Source organism: Dermacentor albipictus, chromosome 1 (assembly GCF_038994185.2).
Source record: "Dermacentor albipictus isolate Rhodes 1998 colony chromosome 1, USDA_Dalb.pri_finalv2, whole genome shotgun sequence".
NCBI classification, from domain to species: domain Eukaryota; kingdom Metazoa; phylum Arthropoda; class Arachnida; order Ixodida; family Ixodidae; genus Dermacentor; species Dermacentor albipictus.
The window spans coordinates 218,107,048-218,125,743 of record NC_091821.1 but is presented as its reverse complement, the minus strand read 5'-3'; the positions used below and the strand labels follow the sequence as shown (position 1 = coordinate 218,125,743).

Below are 18,696 nucleotides of genomic sequence, written 5' to 3'. Positions count from 1 at the left end.
CGTTCTCCACAACGTTCAACATGCAGCGCACCCTGGTTTCCACTTTATTGGACAGACAAACAGTCCACATACAATGCATTGCATCGCACCGTGGCATTCATCGGTAGTATTGCAGTTCCCTCCTAGTGCGTTCTTGCTGCACTAGCCGGTGGCCGTGTCAACTGACAAGGGCGAACACGCGGTCTCTCTGGCGGCTGGGGTGCGGCGGTGGGAGGAGAGTGCGGTGATCATTAGGCGGGGCCCATTTCACAAGAACTGGCCGCGACGGCTCTGAAAGCACAGTAAACGCAGGGTGTGTGCCATCCGCGTGAATGAGCACTAAAACAGTGCGCGCAGAGCAAGAAAAAGTTGCCTGCCTCAGCAGACGTGTGCTGGTCGTATCTAGGTCGCGGCGACCATAGCAGAGCGTCATCTTGACAACTCCAATCACTCTGGCAACACTGGTTCTGCTGTCCTGGTTTACCAACGCACGTGCGCATCAAAGTCACTTGGTATTCTCGCATCTTCATCCGCTCTGCCATTTTTCATTTGATATTTATCTTGCTTCTAGAGTAACTCTGATGTGGCAGTGCAGGGTATGTAACGTTCGTTTTATTTACATTTCCTACAGCAGCCCTGACCACTCATTTACGATGTTTTTCTTCTCGTGTTTTCTCTGGAGCAGCTGCGCTTCAATGATGATCCTTGAGCGCTTATTTACGACGTAAATAAATTAAATTCTATAAGGTTTCCCGCGTCAAAACCCTGACTTCATTATGACGCACGACGTAGTGGGGGAATCGGGATTAACTTTAACTACAACAGGATCTTTCACGTGCCCCCCCTGCACGGGACACGGGCGATTTTGCATTACGCCCCCATCAAAATACGGCCGCCGCAGCCTAGATTCGATCCTGCAACCTCGCGCTTAGCAGCGCAACACCATAGCCTGTTAGCTACCGCGGCGGGTATTTACGATGTTCGTGTCGTGCTTTCTATGGTGCTGCTGCGCTTTGATAAAGTGCGCCGTGAACTGTCATCCGTTCGCTTGGCCTAAACTTTTGTCCGTCCGTCCGTCCGTCCGTCCGTCCGTCCGTCCGTCCGTCCGTCCGTCCGTCCGTCCGTCCGTCCGTCCGTCCGTCCGTCCGTCCGTCCGTCCGTTCGTTCGTTCGTTCGTTCGTTCGTTCGTTCGTTCGTTCGTTCGTTCGTTCGTTCGTTCGTTCGTTCGTTCGTTCGTTCGTTCGTTCGTTCGTTCGTTCGTTCGTTCGTTCGTTCGTTCGTTCGTTCGTTCGTTCGTTCGTTCGTTCGTTCGTTCGTTCGTTCGTTCGTTCGTTCGTTCGTTCGTTCGTTCGTTCGTTCGTTCGTTCGTTCGTTCGTTCGTTCGTTCGTTCGTTCGTTCGTTCGTTCGTTCGTTCGTTCGTTCGTTCGTTCGTTCGTTCGTTCGTTCGTTCGTTCGTTCGTTCGTTCGTTCGTTCGTTCGTTCGTTCGTTCGTTCGTTCGTTCGTTCGTTCGTTCGTTCGTTCGTTCGTTCGTTCGTTCGTTCGTTCGTTCGTTCGTTCGTTCGTTCGTTCGTTCGTTCGTTCGTTCGTTCGTTCGTTCGTTCGTTCGTTCGTTCGTTCGTTCGTTCGTTCGTTCGTTCGTTCGTTCGTTCGTTCGTTCGTTCGTTCGTTCGTTCGTTCGTTCGTTCGTTCGTTCGTTCGTTCGTTCGTTCGTTCGTTCGTTCGTTCGTTCGTTCGTTCGTTCGTTCGTTCGTTCGTTCGTTCGTTCGTTCGTTCGTTCGTTCGTTCGTTCGTTCGTTCGTTCGTTCGTTCGTTCGTTCGTTCGTTCGTTCGTTCGTTCGTTCGTTCGTTCGTTCGTTCGTTCGTTCGTTCGTTCGTTCGTTCGTTCGTTCGTTCGTTCGTTCGTTCGTTCGTTCGTTCGTTCGTTCGTTCGTTCGTTCGTTCGTTCGTTCGTTCGTTCGTTCGTTCGTTCGTTCGTTCGTTCGTTCGTTCGTTCGTTCGTTCGTTCGTTCGTTCGTTCGTTCGTTCGTTCGTTCGTTCGTTCGTTCGTTCGTTCGTTCGTTCGTTCGTTCGTTCGTTCGTTCGTTCGTTCGTTCGTTCGTTCGTTCGTTCGTTCGTTCGTTCGTTCGTTCGTTCGTTCGTTCGTTCGTTCGTTCGTTCGTTCGTTCGTTCGTTCGTTCGTTCGTTCGTTCGTTCGTTCGTTCGTTCGTTCGTTCGTTCGTTCGTTCGTTCGTTCGTTCGTTCGTTCGTTCGTTCGTTCGTTCGTTCGTTCGTTCGTTCGTTCGTTCGTTCGTTCGTTCGTTCGTTCGTTCGTTCGTTCGTTCGTTCGTTCGTTCGTTCGTTCGTTCGTTCGTTCGTTCGTTCGTTCGTTCGTTCGTTCGTTCGTTCGTTCGTTCGTTCGTTCGTTCGTTCGTTCGTTCGTTCGTTCGTTCGTTCGTTCGTTCGTTCGTTCGTTCGTTCGTTCGTTCGTTCGTTCGTTCGTTCGTTCGTTCGTTCGTTCGTTCGTTCGTTCGTTCGTTCGTTCGTTCGTTCGTTCGTTCGTTCGTTCGTTCGTTCGTTCGTTCGTTCGTTCGTTCGTTCGTTCGTTCGTTCGTTCGTTCGTTCGTTCGTTCGTTCGTTCGTTCGTTCGTTCGTTCGTTCGTTCGTTCGTTCGTTCGTTCGTTCGTTCGTTCGTTCGTTCGTTCGTTCGTTCGTTCGTTCGTTCGTTCGTTCGTTCGTTCGTTCGTTCGTTCGTTCGTTCGTTCGTTCGTTCGTTCGTTCGTTCGTTCGTTCGTTCGTTCGTTCGTTCGTTCGTTCGTTCGTTCGTTCGTTCGTTCGTTCGTTCGTTCGTTCGTTCGTTCGTTCGTTCGTTCGTTCGTTCGTTCGTTCGTTCGTTCGTTCGTTCGTTCGTTCGTTCGTTCGTTCGTTCGTTCGTTCGTTCGTTCGTTCGTTCGTTCGTTCGTTCGTTCGTTCGTTCGTTCGTTCGTTCGTTCGTTCGTTCGTTCGTTCGTTCGTTCGTTCGTTCGTTCGTTCGTTCGTTCGTTCGTTCGTTCGTTCGTTCGTTCGTTCGTTCGTTCGTTCGTTCGTTCGTTCGTTCGTTCGTTCGTTCGTTCGTTCGTTCGTTCGTTCGTTCGTTCGTTCGTTCGTTCGTTCGTTCGTTCGTTCGTTCGTTCGTTCGTTCGTTCGTTCGTTCGTTCGTTCGTTCGTTCGTTCGTTCGTTCGTTCGTTCGTTCGTTCGTTCGTTCGTTCGTTCGTTCGTTCGTTCGTTCGTTCGTTCGTTCGTTCGTTCGTTCGTTCGTTCGTTCGTTCGTTCGTTCGTTCGTTCGTTCGTTCGTTCGTTCGTTCGTTCGTTCGTTCGTTCGTTCGTTCGTTCGTTCGTTCGTTCGTTCGTTCGTTCGTTCGTTCGTTCGTTCGTTCGTTCGTTCGTTCGTTCGTTCGTTCGTTCGTTCGTTCGTTCGTTCGTTCGTTCGTTCGTTCGTTCGTTCGTTCGTTCGTTCGTTCGTTCGTTCGTTCGTTCGTTCGTTCGTTCGTTCGTTCGTTCGTTCGTTCGTTCGTTCGTTCGTTCGTTCGTTCGTTCGTTCGTTCGTTCGTTCGTTCGTTCGTTCGTTCGTTCGTTCGTTCGTTCGTTCGTTCGTTCGTTCGTTCGTTCGTTCGTTCGTTCGTTCGTTCGTTCGTTCGTTCGTTCGTTCGTTCGTTCGTTCGTTCGTTCGTTCGTTCGTTCGTTCGTTCGTTCGTTCGTTCGTTCGTTCGTTCGTTCGTTCGTTCGTTCGTTCGTTCGTTCGTTCGTTCGTTCGTTCGTTCGTTCGTTCGTTCGTTCGTTCGTTCGTTCGTTCGTTCGTTCGTTCGTTCGTTCGTTCGTTCGTTCGTTCGTTCGTTCGTTCGTTCGTTCGTTCGTTCGTTCGTTCGTTCGTTCGTTCGTTCGTTCGTTCGTTCGTTCGTTCGTTCGTTCGTTCGTTCGTTCGTTCGTTCGTTCGTTCGTTCGTTCGTTCGTTCGTTCGTTCGTTCGTTCGTTCGTTCGTTCGTTCGTTCGTTCGTTCGTTCGTTCGTTCGTTCGTTCGTTCGTTCGTTCGTTCGTTCGTTCGTTCGTTCGTTCGTTCGTTCGTTCGTTCGTTCGTTCGTTCGTTCGTTCGTTCGTTCGTTCGTTCGTTCGTTCGTTCGTTCGTTCGTTCGTTCGTTCGTTCGTTCGTTCGTTCGTTCGTTCGTTCGTTCGTTCGTTCGTTCGTTCGTTCGTTCGTTCGTTCGTTCGTTCGTTCGTTCGTTCGTTCGTTCGTTCGTTCGTTCGTTCGTTCGTTCGTTCGTTCGTTCGTTCGTTCGTTCGTTCGTTCGTTCGTTCGTTCGTTCGTTCGTTCGTTCGTTCGTTCGTTCGTTCGTTCGTTCGTTCGTTCGTTCGTTCGTTCGTTCGTTCGTTCGTTCGTTCGTTCGTTCGTTCGTTCGTTCGTTCGTTCGTTCGTTCGTTCGTTCGTTCGTTCGTTCGTTCGTTCGTTCGTTCGTTCGTTCGTTCGTTCGTTCGTTCGTTCGTTCGTTCGTTCGTTCGTTCGTTCGTTCGTTCGTTCGTTCGTTCGTTCGTTCGTTCGTTCGTTCGTTCGTTCGTTCGTTCGTTCGTTCGTTCGTTCGTTCGTTCGTTCGTTCGTTCGTTCGTTCGTTCGTTCGTTCGTTCGTTCGTTCGTTCGTTCGTTCGTTCGTTCGTTCGTTCGTTCGTTCGTTCGTTCGTTCGTTCGTTCGTTCGTTCGTTCGTTCGTTCGTTCGTTCGTTCGTTCGTTCGTTCGTTCGTTCGTTCGTTCGTTCGTTCGTTCGTTCGTTCGTTCGCTCGCTCGCTCGCTCGCTCGCTCGCTCGCTCGCTCGCTCGCTTCCACCATCTAGGTTTCGTTCTGCAACTTTTGTCTTTTAGAATGTACTCGAGACGTACTCGACGTACCCTCAAAGGGCTTACCTTAGAAATAAACTTGAAAGCATCCAAAACCGTGCTGCCAAGTTTGTTTATGATAATTACAACTTCTACGCACTGAAATAGGCTTCCTAAGAGCATTGTTCAATGTAAAACATGCTTTGAGGTTCAGTTGTTTTTGTCGTCCAGCCGGTCGTAAGCACATATCATTGCGCTTAATGCAATGAACAACCTTGTCTTGTTTTTGTGATGTAAATGTGCCTGTGAGCCTATTATTGCGATGGCGTTTATGATGTAGTGTTTGCACCTGACTGTACGCTTTGTCATTTGGAACCAGATAATTTCCTTTTTTTCTGATGTGAATAGGCCTGTGAACCTGGTGTTGTGACTGACGTTTTTAATGTTGCGTTTGTGCTTTGCCTTGTGCTTTATGATTTCGAACCAGCTCATTTTTGCATATGTTCCTTTCTGTGTCGACAATGTCCCCCATGCAATAATGCACTTGTCGTTCTGCAGGTACCTGTATAGATAAATAAATATACTGCATGATCACACTTTCTACAAACGCAAGACATTTTATGCGAAGCGATATTCTCCACTTTGCTCAACATTTTCGTTGCCTTTGATTGACGCTGGTTTCTCCAAAAGCCTAAAATGCGTAAACACTATCAAAATGGAAAAATGCGGAAAACATCTATTCTTGCATGCTTTCCAAGAAAGCATAAGATATGCGAAATGTTCTGGAAGTTCATTTTTTTTATTATTATTACTATTGAACGGCATATAATTAGGGATGTGGCTTAAAATTTCGATAAGATAAAGAACGTGTGTTCGGCGGAAAGTTGCCGTTTCTCCCAATTTCATTACCTTGATGAAAAATATGAAGGTTATCGAAAGTTTACCCAGATCTATAATTATTTCTACAGTTTAACAAGAAATCCAGTTTGTTTCCGCTGTTTTATTTGGCTTCGCACGGTTCCTCATAAACATTGAGCTCCCCAGTTCCCCTAATTATTTTTGCAAGGGTATTTGTAAAAAGAGCGCAGCATCTCTTCCTTTTCTGGGAATAAAGCTGATTACTTCTTTCTGGTGTTTCTAATTTAATTAGTGACGGCAATTGGCTTCTGATTGTACCAATTTAGCTTAAATTAGTTCCGCAGCCACATAATATTCGCCTCGCAAAACCAAAAGAAGCAGCAACGTTGTCCCCTTTGCGTCGCCGTGCTAGGAGTCATCTCTAAATTCCTCCGACTGGCTTCTTTTATTGTCACCCAGGAATTTGGCACACATGCAAGCATGATCACTGCTAGGCCATTTTCAGCTATATGTGGCATCATTCCGCCTAGTGTTCCGAAATGCACTTGTATACCGACGTGCGGTTAGTGCAAGCCATAGTGAAGAGACTATGCATCAAATGTATACTTTGCTTATATATGCGCCAGCAGAACACTGCAGGATGAAAGTTCTCAAAGAATATGAACGATGTTATCGCCATGGTAGCTTTATATCACTACTTCACATAAATTACATCCCTAATTCTAACACACACTGCATAACGGTATCCAGGCGACGGCGTTTTCAGACAGGGAGAAACTTAAACTTTTCTGGAAAAACAAAAATTACGAGCCCTGCAGGGTTTCCACTGGGCTGCATAGATCTTATCCGTCATCCTTCGTCTCGCGGAGGTATTTAAGTAAGCTGTGTGTAAACGACTTTCCAGTCGTCAATGAGATATATTTTATCGCTGGGCAAACCACAGATCACCGCAAATTGTGTACGTGCCCATTTGTCCTTACTGCGACAGTTGTCTATATGCCGTGCATCTCAGGTCTTCCTACGAACGCCGTCAGAGAAACATCTAATTTGTGCGTATTGTCCAAGCTGAGGCCTGCAAGTCAGTTGATGCCACTGGCATTTATTGCACTGTCCGCTATACAGCGCACATTTTTTCGTAGTTCGACGTGGAGACAGAGTCATTTAATGTGAGATTGCGAAGTGGCAAGGGCAATAACAGCGGTGTTGTTTTGACTATGGTGAACATGTAGGGTATGTGCCAGAGTCGCAACGTAATGCCTCGGTGAATCTCAGACTTGTAATGAAGGCCGTCCAACATGTTTCTCGCCCGCAAATACAATACAAGTTGACAAAATTAGCACAAAAGAAGGCATTTCACGCGTAGTACGTTTCTGGCGCGACCGCTTTCCCAGTGTATAACGCTGCGCTGGCTCGAGAAGTGCGTCTAAGAACATTGCGTTAATATTAAAGCGGACGGAGCTAGTCTTCAGGCAAGTACAGTGACGACTGTACAATGATAGGATAAACTAGCACCAAGCTTCTTGAGATTTGCGGCACCTTTCATGATCGCATTCAGCCTGTAATTATTACTGGGAGTAAAACAGTTGAATAGGGGGAGGGGGGGAGACGCCCTGCTTGGCCTTCCTTCACCCTTCTCTGCGTTGTCGTCTTTTATAATCCTTTGTGCTCTTTTTTTTTTCTCAGAAAACCCGCAAGCGCTCACTTCGTCGTTTGTAGCTATGTTCGAATGGAAGAGCGGAGTGTATTTTCAGGCGAAGTGACAAAAGTAAAGAAAGAAATAAAATAAAATAAAAGCAAACATGCAGTACAGTGGCACATTGCCGGCTAGATGTTGCAAGCGCAGCCCATGCGGCACTACCTCAGATCGAGCGCGTTCGCAATCACTGGAGAAGGGAAAACAAAGAAACAGCTGTGTCGGACAGAAGTGCTGCGAAGGCCTTTTAAGGAGAACAGTCTCTTGGTAGGTATAGGCCATATACAAATGACATTTGCGAATAAATAAATAAATAAAACGATTTGAAATATACACTGAATTGAATCGCATGGTGACAGTAAAAAAGTGGGGAAAAGCTGTAGCGAAGAAAAGTTTCTTCCGGTAAAGGGGGGAAGAACATGTTTCTATTTATCTATCGTCAACTGCTTAGTTTGCGTAAACCACATAGAACGATCACGGCCCTCCTTAGCAAAAAGTAATTCTATGTTACAGAGCGATTACGCTTTTATAAGGCATCACTGGCGGAACATAAATCACCATATGCACATATACATCATTATTAAAAGATATTTTTAAGAACTTGCGTGTTCGAAATAGCTTGATTTCGCTTGTGCACTTCAGCCAGCAAGATAACAAAGTTTTGCTAGTGAACTTTTCTATTAGAGATTCGAGGCATAACATTATGCTGCTTACTTGAAGGCCATCATTTTACGAGACTCTATCAACTTATAAAGTTGTTCTGAACAACCGACAGTGAAGGCGTCCTCTGTTAAAATCGCGATTCAAGCTATTTTGCTGCGCGGTCTATACGAAAGAACCACGCCTTCAGTTTAATGGCACATCGGATCAGTTTTCTTTTACTCCTTCATATAACCGACTGTCAAGCGGCTATCAGCCCTAGTACACTGTGATACAGCACAGCGCGGTAGCATTAGAAGATTGTCCTCCAAAGTAACACCTCCGTAAAGGTGCGCGACGCATCAGATTGCGAAATGAAGCGGATAGGTGCAGTTTTTAACTTCATGCACTTTAGCAGACAACCAAGCAAGAAAAATTGCTTACAAATTCAATTGTATTTACCGATGGTAAGCATGAAATGCACAACGCAAATGGACGTTTACGCTGGGGAGGTAAACTGACAGAAAAGTAGAGACAGAGAGAAATGGAGCACAGATACAAAATCACATTCGGTCGCTGTCACCGCATACTATCACCGCCCAGTACAGTAGCACTTGCAGCACTATAAACATCAGTTTAGGATACAGCCGGGGCTCCGAGCCTGTTGAATTTTGAATAAGCGAAGCGGTATCTCCTTTTTACTGGAGGCATGTTATCACGAAGACAGCGATCACAAGGGACATGACCTAATTTTTCAATGGCTTCCAAGGCACTGCAATGTGAGCGGAAATGACCACAACGACGAAGGCGCCCGATCTGCACATGAGTGCTGTCGATGTGTCTTAATTCGCTGCGGCTTGGCTGCGCTCGAAGTGCCGTTAATGTATACATTGCCCCTGTGGCGCTCGAACCTTTTTCAGCATGTGTCGCTTACCTTCGTTTTTCCCGGATATATTGGTAAATCTACCGCTTGTGTTAACACGACTCGGATAGCCATGCTGTACGGTTTTTGGTTCGGCCTCATGTTCACTAAATCCGATGAATTTCTCATTTGAATGGTCAACAGTCCCACGTGTGACTATTGCATCTGTGACGAGACACTCACACACATTATCTTTGTCTGCCCGCGCTATAGTGCTGAGGGGCAAGTGATGTGCAGAGTGCTGGAACAACTACACAATCGTCAGCTATCAGAACAAAAAGTTCTAGGCCAGTGCTTCCAAACAAACTTCGCGCAGGAGGGTTTACTCGCGCGAATCAGGTTCTTGAGTTCTATGGGCCTTCATGGAAATTTTTAGGAGTGCCACCTGCCACCACTACACAGTGAACGCAATTAATGTGTGCTGGTCTCTCTCTCTCTCTCTCTCTCTCTATATATATATATATGTATATATATATATATATATATATATATATATATATATATATATATATATATATATATATATATATATATCCCTACGCCTTCCGCCCGTGTAGGGTAGCAAACTGGAACTATATCTCTGGTTAACCACCCTGCCTTTCTGTACATAATTTGCTCCCTCTCTTTCTCATTACGCAGAATACAACTCTATCCCCCCAAAAACAAGATTGAGTGTAGAATAAGTTGTACTTTATTTTGATTTATTCTATGTCGACTGGATGGCCGTGTGAAGCACGTTTCGGGGTGTTTGGTGAACACAGCGTACTACGCACTTTTAGGATGCCTAGACCTGTAAAGCGTGCTTTGCCGCATATAGACTCTAGTAGAGGATAAGTATACCGCGCGTGCAATGCGAGAGAAGCTAATGGGAAATAAATAATTATGAAAAATGTCTGCATAATCCATATGTGTGTTGCACAGCATAGTATCGTATAAAGCATGTTATTGCATTTATGTACATTATACACCTTTCTTTTTTAAGGTTGAACTGATTTCTTAAAAATTGCATATGACACATATTGCTGTTCCGTATTTACATTTGGATTTGTCGAAGATGCTGAAATTAAGCTGAATAAAAATGCAATATCCATGAAGCTAATTAAAAATATCTCTTAATTAATCTGTTCATTATTGACCTTAGGCTGCATGTTATAATTCCGAAATTGAAGTCCACCAGCAATAAATTTATATCTGCTTAGCATAAATAGTAAATATAATGTCGTTGCATTTACTAGTTTCCCAATGATCGCCTTTTTCAAGCACTTCGGAACAATCTTAAATTGAACGTCAATGCATTTTCAAAATTTTGAGGACGGACATCCAAAGCGTCGTGCTAATCTTAGGATTTATGCTAAGTAGACATGATTGCACATCTGTTCGGCTCGAATTTTGCAATTACAACATGTGACCTAAATAAAATGAGGAATGAAAAAGTAAATTAGTGTATATTTTCAATCATCTACCAGGACACTGCGATTTGTCGTATAAGTAATGTCCGCCCCTTAGGTAAAATTCCTGAACAGGCCGGAATGCGCTATACGCATTGTGCGATACTTTAAAGATATGTTCGGACTGCAAGAAGAAAAAGAAACACTCGGTAAATTTGTATATCTATTTGAGCCTCCTAAACATATTATTCAGCTACCCTAAAATGTGTGAAAGTGGGTAAGAGAAATATTTGAGGTATCTTTTATTGCCTGCGCAAATAATCAAAGCATGCCCATATAGGTATCTACATATTACCCATCTAAGGCAGCTTTTCATCGTTCTCGACCTTTGCATTGTTCGCAGCAGGACAAGCTTCCGTGGCAGTGAAGTTGGTGTGGTTGTTCAGCGAATATGAGTACCTTCTATCTTCTCTGATAATATGAAGCTTACAATACAATAATTAAAATTAAGAACCAAATGTCTGGCATGTCTTTACTCAAAAACGTTTTCCTGAACACGAAAAAAAAAGAAGTCCAATCAGTTAGCCGGTACAGTCAAACATTTGCACTTGCAGGGTGAGGGTAAGCACTTGCACTGCAATGTAAGCACTTGCACTGCAATGCAAGCACTTGCAACGAAAGTAAACAAGAAAAAGTTGCACAGCTTCAGTGTAGGCTCCACGTGAACGCCCTGTGTAATCCTAAGCATGTTCTACATGGTCTGCAACGTTCTTTATTCTTTTCGGTTCCAGGTCGTGTCAGAGTCCATGCTGGAAGAGCTCAAGGAGTGCTTCATGGAAGCGTACGACGACAATAAGGATGGAAAGATTGAAATCCGCGAGGTAAGCTCGTGATTTTACTTTAGCGGTTTTACGACTTACCGGTTTTACCGGGTGCTTTCCTTACATAGCTTGAATATGTTGCACACATCATGTACGGAGCGAAAGAAGAAGATAAATATCTTTACAGGCTACTTACAACATGTGAAGCCACGCTAACAATGCCTATCTTCTCAATAGTGAAGAATGTCCCCACTGTCGCTACAGTAAACAGCATTGTGTCAATCTGATATTGAACAAAACATCATTGGAACAAGCTGCAGATGTTGTATGTTGTCGTCTTGTTTTCTGTTTACGGGGGTTATTCGAATATCACTCGAAAACGCATAACGTCCCTAGACAGAAGAAACAAGAACAAAGCACACAGTAAGCAAAGCCACACAGTAAGAACAATAACACAAATGAAGGAACCGCATTAAGGCGCTAACAAATCCATTATACTGTCGCTGCTTGAGTCAGAATCAGTACGTTATCAACCATTTACTATCTGAACCACTGTATGCTTGCAGCATTACCGAAGACGTAGACCACTCTTGTACACCTCGGTGTGGAGACCATGTACGTTGCTGCGATAAATTATAAATTAATATGGAAGAGGGGATACGCCAATCGACATTAAACATATCTTGCGTTATGTCTCCTAGTGTATACTTCAGTATATTCACAGCGCACAGTCCACATTGTCCATGGCATTCGTGCGCAGGTCGTAACGGGACCGCATCACTCGAGTTCCACAGCAAACCCCGACAGTGAGAATGCATGCCGCGTCGTAGCCGCTTCCGCGCCGAGATACACGCAACAAGTGAAAGCAGCGGTGTGTTTAAGAGCAACCGCGACCAGCGTACGTGACCGTGCGTGCCACGCTGCTCCGCGAAATGTAGGCCAGTGATGACGGGCGGACGTCATGGTCACGCGCGTCTGCGTGCACTTTGCCGCAGTTCGCTGGGCTTTTCTCACTGCCCACATCTTACCGAACCTGCCGCAAGCACAAATTGTGCGATATCATTTTTTTAAAAAACAGCCCTTTCGTGTTGTTTTGCTTTCTTCTCTTTTTCCTTGTCTTCTTTTATTTCGTGTTGTGTTGCGTCGCGCTGCTTTCTAAATGCGGTGCCATTCTTTCGCATCTGTTGAAGGTGACTAACCTTCTCTGTGAAAGCGCAAAAATTTGCAGGAACTGTGTCTGCTGCCGAGAGCAGGCATACAAAAAAAAGTTTATGTCTACCCCGGAATCACACCATCGGCTCTTCTATTCTGAGAAGACCGTATAAATGATGCCGCACTGCATTCAGTTTACCTTCGTAATTATCCGTTATTCGCTGTATCTATTTTTAATCAAAGGCACTGTTGAACATACCTCTCAGCTAACTCGAGGCCGCGCTGTTACATGAAGTGTCATTGTGGCCAATCAAAACTAACGCCTTGTTTTTCTTTCGTCTACTTCTTTCATACCCCCTGGACGAATTCTGCGTGCTACCCGCCGTGGTTGCTTAGTGGCTATGGTGTTTGGCTGCTAAGCACGAGGTCGCGGGATCGAATCTCGGCTACGGCGGCCGCATTTAGATTTTCGCATCTCGATATTATTATTATTTGTTTTGAACACATATACACATATACACATATACACAGTTAACAGGAAAGGGAAAGCGAGGAGCAAGGCTGGCAACTGCCACCGGAAGGGGCACAACACCTGCCTACTCTTCTGAAGGGAGGGGACAGCAACACAGAAATGGAAGATAGGAAGGAGGGGAGGAAAAAGGAAAGAGGAAAGGAAGAGCAACAGGACAAATCTAAAGAATAGGGGCGAAATGCGAAGACACCCGTGGATACTTAGATTTAGGTGCACGTTAAAGAACCCCAGGTGGTCCAAATTTCTGGGTTCCCCCTATACGGCGTGCCTCATAATCAGATCATGGTTTTGACACGTAAAACTACATAATTTAATTCTGCATGCTAATTTTGGGTTGAAAGTGTCCGCACACAACTTTTGTGAAGGACGCCATTTCATACTTCTACAGCCAAGCTTTGAGAAAGGCACTGACCTGCTTCTTCCGCAGTGCACCGCGACATCATGTTTCGTGCCGCAAAGAGCACTTGCTTAGAGCTCAAGCCAGCATTCCAGAAAGAAATTACTGAACGCGTTGAGGGTTTCAGCCGCGCGACGTGTGCGGGCGCCTGCCGTACCGTCCATGAAACAACTTCCGCGCTCCATGCGGGCACAAGATCGGCAGCAAACCTCCTGCTGCCTGATGACATCATAGACGCGGATTATGCCTCGTCTGAACATCAACAGAGCAGAAGACACGAAAACTATAAAAACTACAACTGCTTTGCGCCAACCATTTTCCCGCACTCATTTTCGCAACGACCATGCCAGCATTATCAAAGCAACTGAGGAACGCCAGTGTGGCGGAAGGTCGTAAAACGACAGTCGATATAAGTTTCAAACAGTCAATCAACAAATCACTCCTTATATGACGTCACACTTATCCGAAGAAGGGAGCGACTCGGAAAGAGTCGGAAAGGCGCCGTGGTGTAATGGTTTATAACATAAACAGCCCCAAGTAATCGTGTTTTGTTTCTTTCCTGCTGGAAATCAATCGCGGTGGTCGTAAACAGGAGTCACTGCAACTTTATTTCCCTAAAGCGTAGCCACCTTGGCGTAGCTACGTCGCGCACGCATCAAACCATCTCTCTAACGCTCTTCTAGTGCGTTGCCTTCGGCAATGCTGCATTGACAAGAGATAGATGCCAAATTAAATAAGCCCTTTAAAAAGTAAGCACGAAATATGTGACAAAAATCCAATTCACTTTACGACTCGCATTAAGGTGCCTCGAGGTGCTGCTTCGTTAGCTATTAATTTGGCCGTGTACAGATAAAGACATTTTAATATACAAATTGATTTCGTTCCAGCGGCCTTTTCTATAAATATTTATTCCCAGAAATTGGGACTATATAGTTGCGCTACGCACACGTGACAAAGCATAGAAATGGCATCATCTTCGCAAACAAACACCACCGAGCAGATAACATGTACATTTATAAGCTCACAAAGGGCCCGGTTCCCTCTTCAGCTGGCAACATCAACAGAGCAGCACTTATATTCGCCGCATGCAGGACGAGGACATTCACGTTTTTTGAGAACTGAAATTATACACCTTTCGTGGCGACATGGCGAAGTGATTTGGTTATTGTTAAATAGTAGCATTAAAGTGGCTAATCGCAACAGCGCCCGAGACTGAAGTCACTGGCTACAACGACAGCGTTTTCGTTCTTTGCCACACTTTCCATTTTGCTCCGTGCGCACGCAAAATTATGCAACCCTCGTTAGTGAAAGGCGAAAGTCGCCGCAAGAGACGCATATAGACAATAATGGAACGTGCTCGCTTTCCTTTGAGAACTATAGATGCATGCTACCAGAAGCAGCGCCTCCGTTAGAAAGTAATCGCCGATATAGTTACGCTCCCGTTTTGGCTTGAAGGTACTTTTAGAGCACAGCGCTTAGGCGCTCGTGCCTGCGGCGAGCGTTGGCGTAGCCGAGCAAAAGTGGAGTGTAGCAGGGCATGAAAGACGCGAGGAAGAAAGCGGAAGAGGAGCGTATCGTGAAAGCTTGAGAAGAAAAGCGTAGTGCGGCGACGATGGCTACGAGATGGCGCCAGAGTGGGGCGCGTCGTCTGTGAGGTCAGCCTGCGGCTGCTGCTGTGAATCGCGCCCCCACGCGTCACCCACGCGCTACCTTAGGCAGTCGGCCCCCATTTCGCTCCGTTTTCAACGTGCTGTACGCGAAAGATTGTCCGCGCCAGTCAATATACCGCGAAATGAAAACATGTAGAGCTGCGCTCATATTTCGCATCAGGGAGTATCTTAGCCGTCGGTGAATTTTTCTTTGAATGTTTATAAAAATGCAGCTTTGTCTCGTCTCATACAAAAAGCGAGTATAAAGACTATCATACTAAATTGCTCTATCGGCTGCTAAAAACGCGTAGTTAACATGCGCTTACGTCTACGTTTAGTCACTACTGTGGCCTTCTCGCATGCTGCAGAGTCAAGAACTGCCCCCGGACTTTTTTCTTTCGTTTTCTTAATGCCTTCTTGGAATTTATTCGTGCGAGTTCCTTCGCTTTTAATACATTCTTGGAGCTTTCCAGCGACCATGTCCTTATACTTACATCTGCTTATCTACGCCGCCTCGTCGCAGCGACGTACATTAACTGAATGTATACTTGCTTGTATATAGTGCGCAGCGCCAAAGGTGCGCAAAGCGACGCTTTCCCGCCTCTATAGCGATCCTCCGTCTAATCCAGCCACCTCAGCGGGACGCCGGGGCGGACTCCTCATTGCGCGCATCATTCAGGGCGCCACAGCAGGCGTCGCTCTACTATGGCGGCAGCGCGATGCGGGCGTCGCCTAAGCGCGGCGACCTCGCGCCGGCTCAGCGAAATGACCACCGCGCGGCTGCGTCAAGGAGAACCGAGCCATTCTAACGCCGAAGACGCGCCCGGCTTGCAAGAGCGGCAGCGGCGCACGAGTGCTGGCCGCGACGCTTTGGGCGAGCGCCGGGGCCACTCGCAGCGAAATAGCCAAGCACGGCTGCCCTCTCGAAATAATTAAGCGAACATCTGCGAAAGCTGCGCGCAGCGCCGTGCCCTGGCTACAGAAAATGCGCCGGTGTGCGCGCGGCGCTCCAAGATAGTTTGTATAGAGAAAAGGGCTTCGTTAAGCGCTGGCCGAGTTTTTTAATACCTGCGTATGGTTACGCGCTAACGCACTGCCGTGCATTGTCGTATACGCGATGGACTCGTCGCGTCAAAGCGCGTTGCTATTAAGTTCTTATGGTGTATAAACTAGTTCGAGCGAAATTTCGTAAGCGCTATAAGGCAGCATCGATTAAAACCTTGGCCCACTACTACGAGTGTCCTTTCTCATAATCCATTGGCTCCTCTGTGAAAAAATAGACACTGTCAATAACTTTGGCGTATAGCACCCCTTTCGCCTTGTATCATCATTCTTTCTCAGGGCTCATACGCAGACCGATTTTTTTCTCTCTCCCTCTCCTGGAATACTATGTGAACGAAAATATCGCTCAGGCATTTGAAAGATGTGCCATAGTGACATAGGAGCGTGTGTGTGTCGAAAGAGGCGGCGTCACAAGGGAGGCGCCCACCAGTCTGTATCGCGAATCTTGAGATATATAGAAATGCTCTTCATGCATTTAATGACAGCCTGCTGGATTTCGCTCCCCATTGTTATTCCCTGGCGCCGCTCGACCTTGGATATATTGACGCCACGGGGTGACCACGCAAGAGTTTTTTCTGAGAGGTGCGATTACTGATTGCCGCAACCTACCCCCCCCCCCACACACATACACACACACACACACCGACCATGAAATATACGACTCCGGCGGAGGGAAAACATCCGCAAGATGTCGAAAAAAGGAGGAGCGATCTGGGGGAAAATATCAAACACCCACTGAGCCACGAGACAGTGTGGAGCCAATGAAAATGGAAGGCGCATTTCTCGCCTGCTTTATGGGATAGGATAAGCCGGAGCGGCAGTCCTGCTAGAAGTTATGTGCCCGCGAAATAACCAAAGCGCGCTGGAATTCTCCATTGCGCCTATCGTTGGCCGGCCCCTCTCGCGACGTTCCTTTTCCCCGGCACACCTTATCATTCTTCCTTCCAGGCAGCCACCCTTTGTGCCCAGTCCGAGTCGCTGTCATCGAAGCCGCGCAGCAGCCCCTGACCGAATGGGGAATACATCACTGCACGTCTCGTCTTCGCTTTCACGCTTGTGCATCCCCGTGTGCCTTCTTTTACTTTAGTTCGGTTTTGTTATTTTTCTTTGGCAGTAACGAGGAGAAAAGCGAAAAGCTTTTTTTTTGTCTAGTTCGTCTCTCTTGAAGCAAAAAGTTAAAAAGCAGTGCAGCTTTTTTCTTGAGGTCGGCGATGTGCTCGGTCAGCTCATCCGACGTTGGAACTGCGACTGATCTTCTTGCACAACAGAGCTGGCGCTTCTGTAGAAACCATGCCTCAGCTCGGGAGCATTGTAATGATGAAACTTTAAAGCGCTTTTCAGGCAGGGTGCTCTCAGCAATAGCTTAAGCACAGTCACCCTGAGGGCGAGCGCATAATCAGCGTCGCCAAAGCTTTAGCGTTCTTTTTTCAATACTGTACTTTCCTGAAAGTTGTAGCATTTTTACGTCATTAGAGTGATTTAATCTTTAATTATCTTTCCCCTTCCTCTTAGTAACAAGAAAATCTAAATTTTTTTCGCTCCCACGTTCATTGATCCTGACAACGCCGCACTTCTGCAAAGCTGTGTTTGGGCTTACGTCTGTCGCAGGAACTAGCTTCCAGATTACACAAACTTGATTTACTGTATACAATTTTTTTAATCTGCTGACGGCGAGCAAAAAAAGCACGTTGGAAACAGATGCTTGTCCTAGTAAAGTGAGTATATTCGGGCGGTTTTGCGTATTTTGTTTCATTGGGCATTCAAGGCATTTTTTTTTAGAGAGAGAACGAGAGAGAAGAGGATGCATAGAAAGGCAGGGAGGTTCACCAGAGGTAGTTCCGGTTGGCTACCCTGCACGGGGGAACGGATAAGGGGGAAGAAGAGAAAGAGAGTAGAAGGGTAAGATGGAGAGACGAGCACGAACAAACCGCGTACACTATAGAGCGGTAGGGGGCGGCGTTCTTAAAGTCTATCGTGAAGCCCCATAGACCGTAGCAACCTTAATAACGCGAGTAAGGCCTTCAGCGCGGATGTTCTTCGGGAGTGCTGACCTAAAGTTTTGAGTTCCGGTAGTGGACGATTGTCAAACTGGTCCAGTACTCTGCATATCACTTGTCTCGGGGCACTATATCGTGGGCAGACACAGATAATATGTGCGAGCGTCTCATCGCTGTTGCATGTGTCACACGTGGGGCTCTTGGCCATTCCAATAAGGAAAGCATATGAGCTCGTAAATGCAACGCCTAGCCACAGACGGTACAGCATGGTCAGTTCACGTCGGGGTAACCCAGGCGGTAGGTGCATCCGTATATCCGGAGAAAGTAACTAACGGTTATGAAAGAGATTTGGATAGTGGTGGTGAGAGACATTCGCATCGGAGGACTTTACCACGCTAAAAAAAAGTGTAAACACACCTTACAGACTGACATATGGAGCCCACGATCCCAGAGAAACTTGTGCAAGGTCCTTGCCACTTTGGCAGCAATCTGTGGAAATGCTTATCCCGACATCTGTATCCGCATTCACAAAGCTCTTAATTATTGTTTGTCATTGGCCGGCCACTTTCACTAATCATATTTCTTGATCACACCTCCCTATCTGGCGTTTTCTCCCGCCTGTTCTCGCGAGCTTCTCTAGCGTACAAACTGGCTTGAAAATACGGTCCCTGCTACGTAACTTCGGGAATGCCAGCCAGGCAAGACAGCGTTGGAATCAGTGGGATTCGCCTTGTTGATGAGATGGCGGCAATTGCGCAGACTCGCGACTTCGTAACAAGCCGCGGG

General features: G+C 46.6%; 1 protein-coding gene across 3 annotated transcripts in view; it reads left to right on the top strand.

The window, feature by feature from the left end:
- Positions 1-18,696, top strand: part of Cbp53E (Calbindin 53E) — a 288,931-nt gene that overhangs the window by 229,143 nt on the left and 41,092 nt on the right. For all 3 annotated transcript variants that reach the window (XM_070530904.1, XM_070530903.1, XM_070530905.1), the window contains one exon: positions 11,092-11,181. In XM_070530904.1, the coding sequence (XP_070387005.1) occupies positions 11,092-11,181 (90 nt within the window). The remainder of the gene's footprint in view (positions 1-11,091; positions 11,182-18,696) is intronic.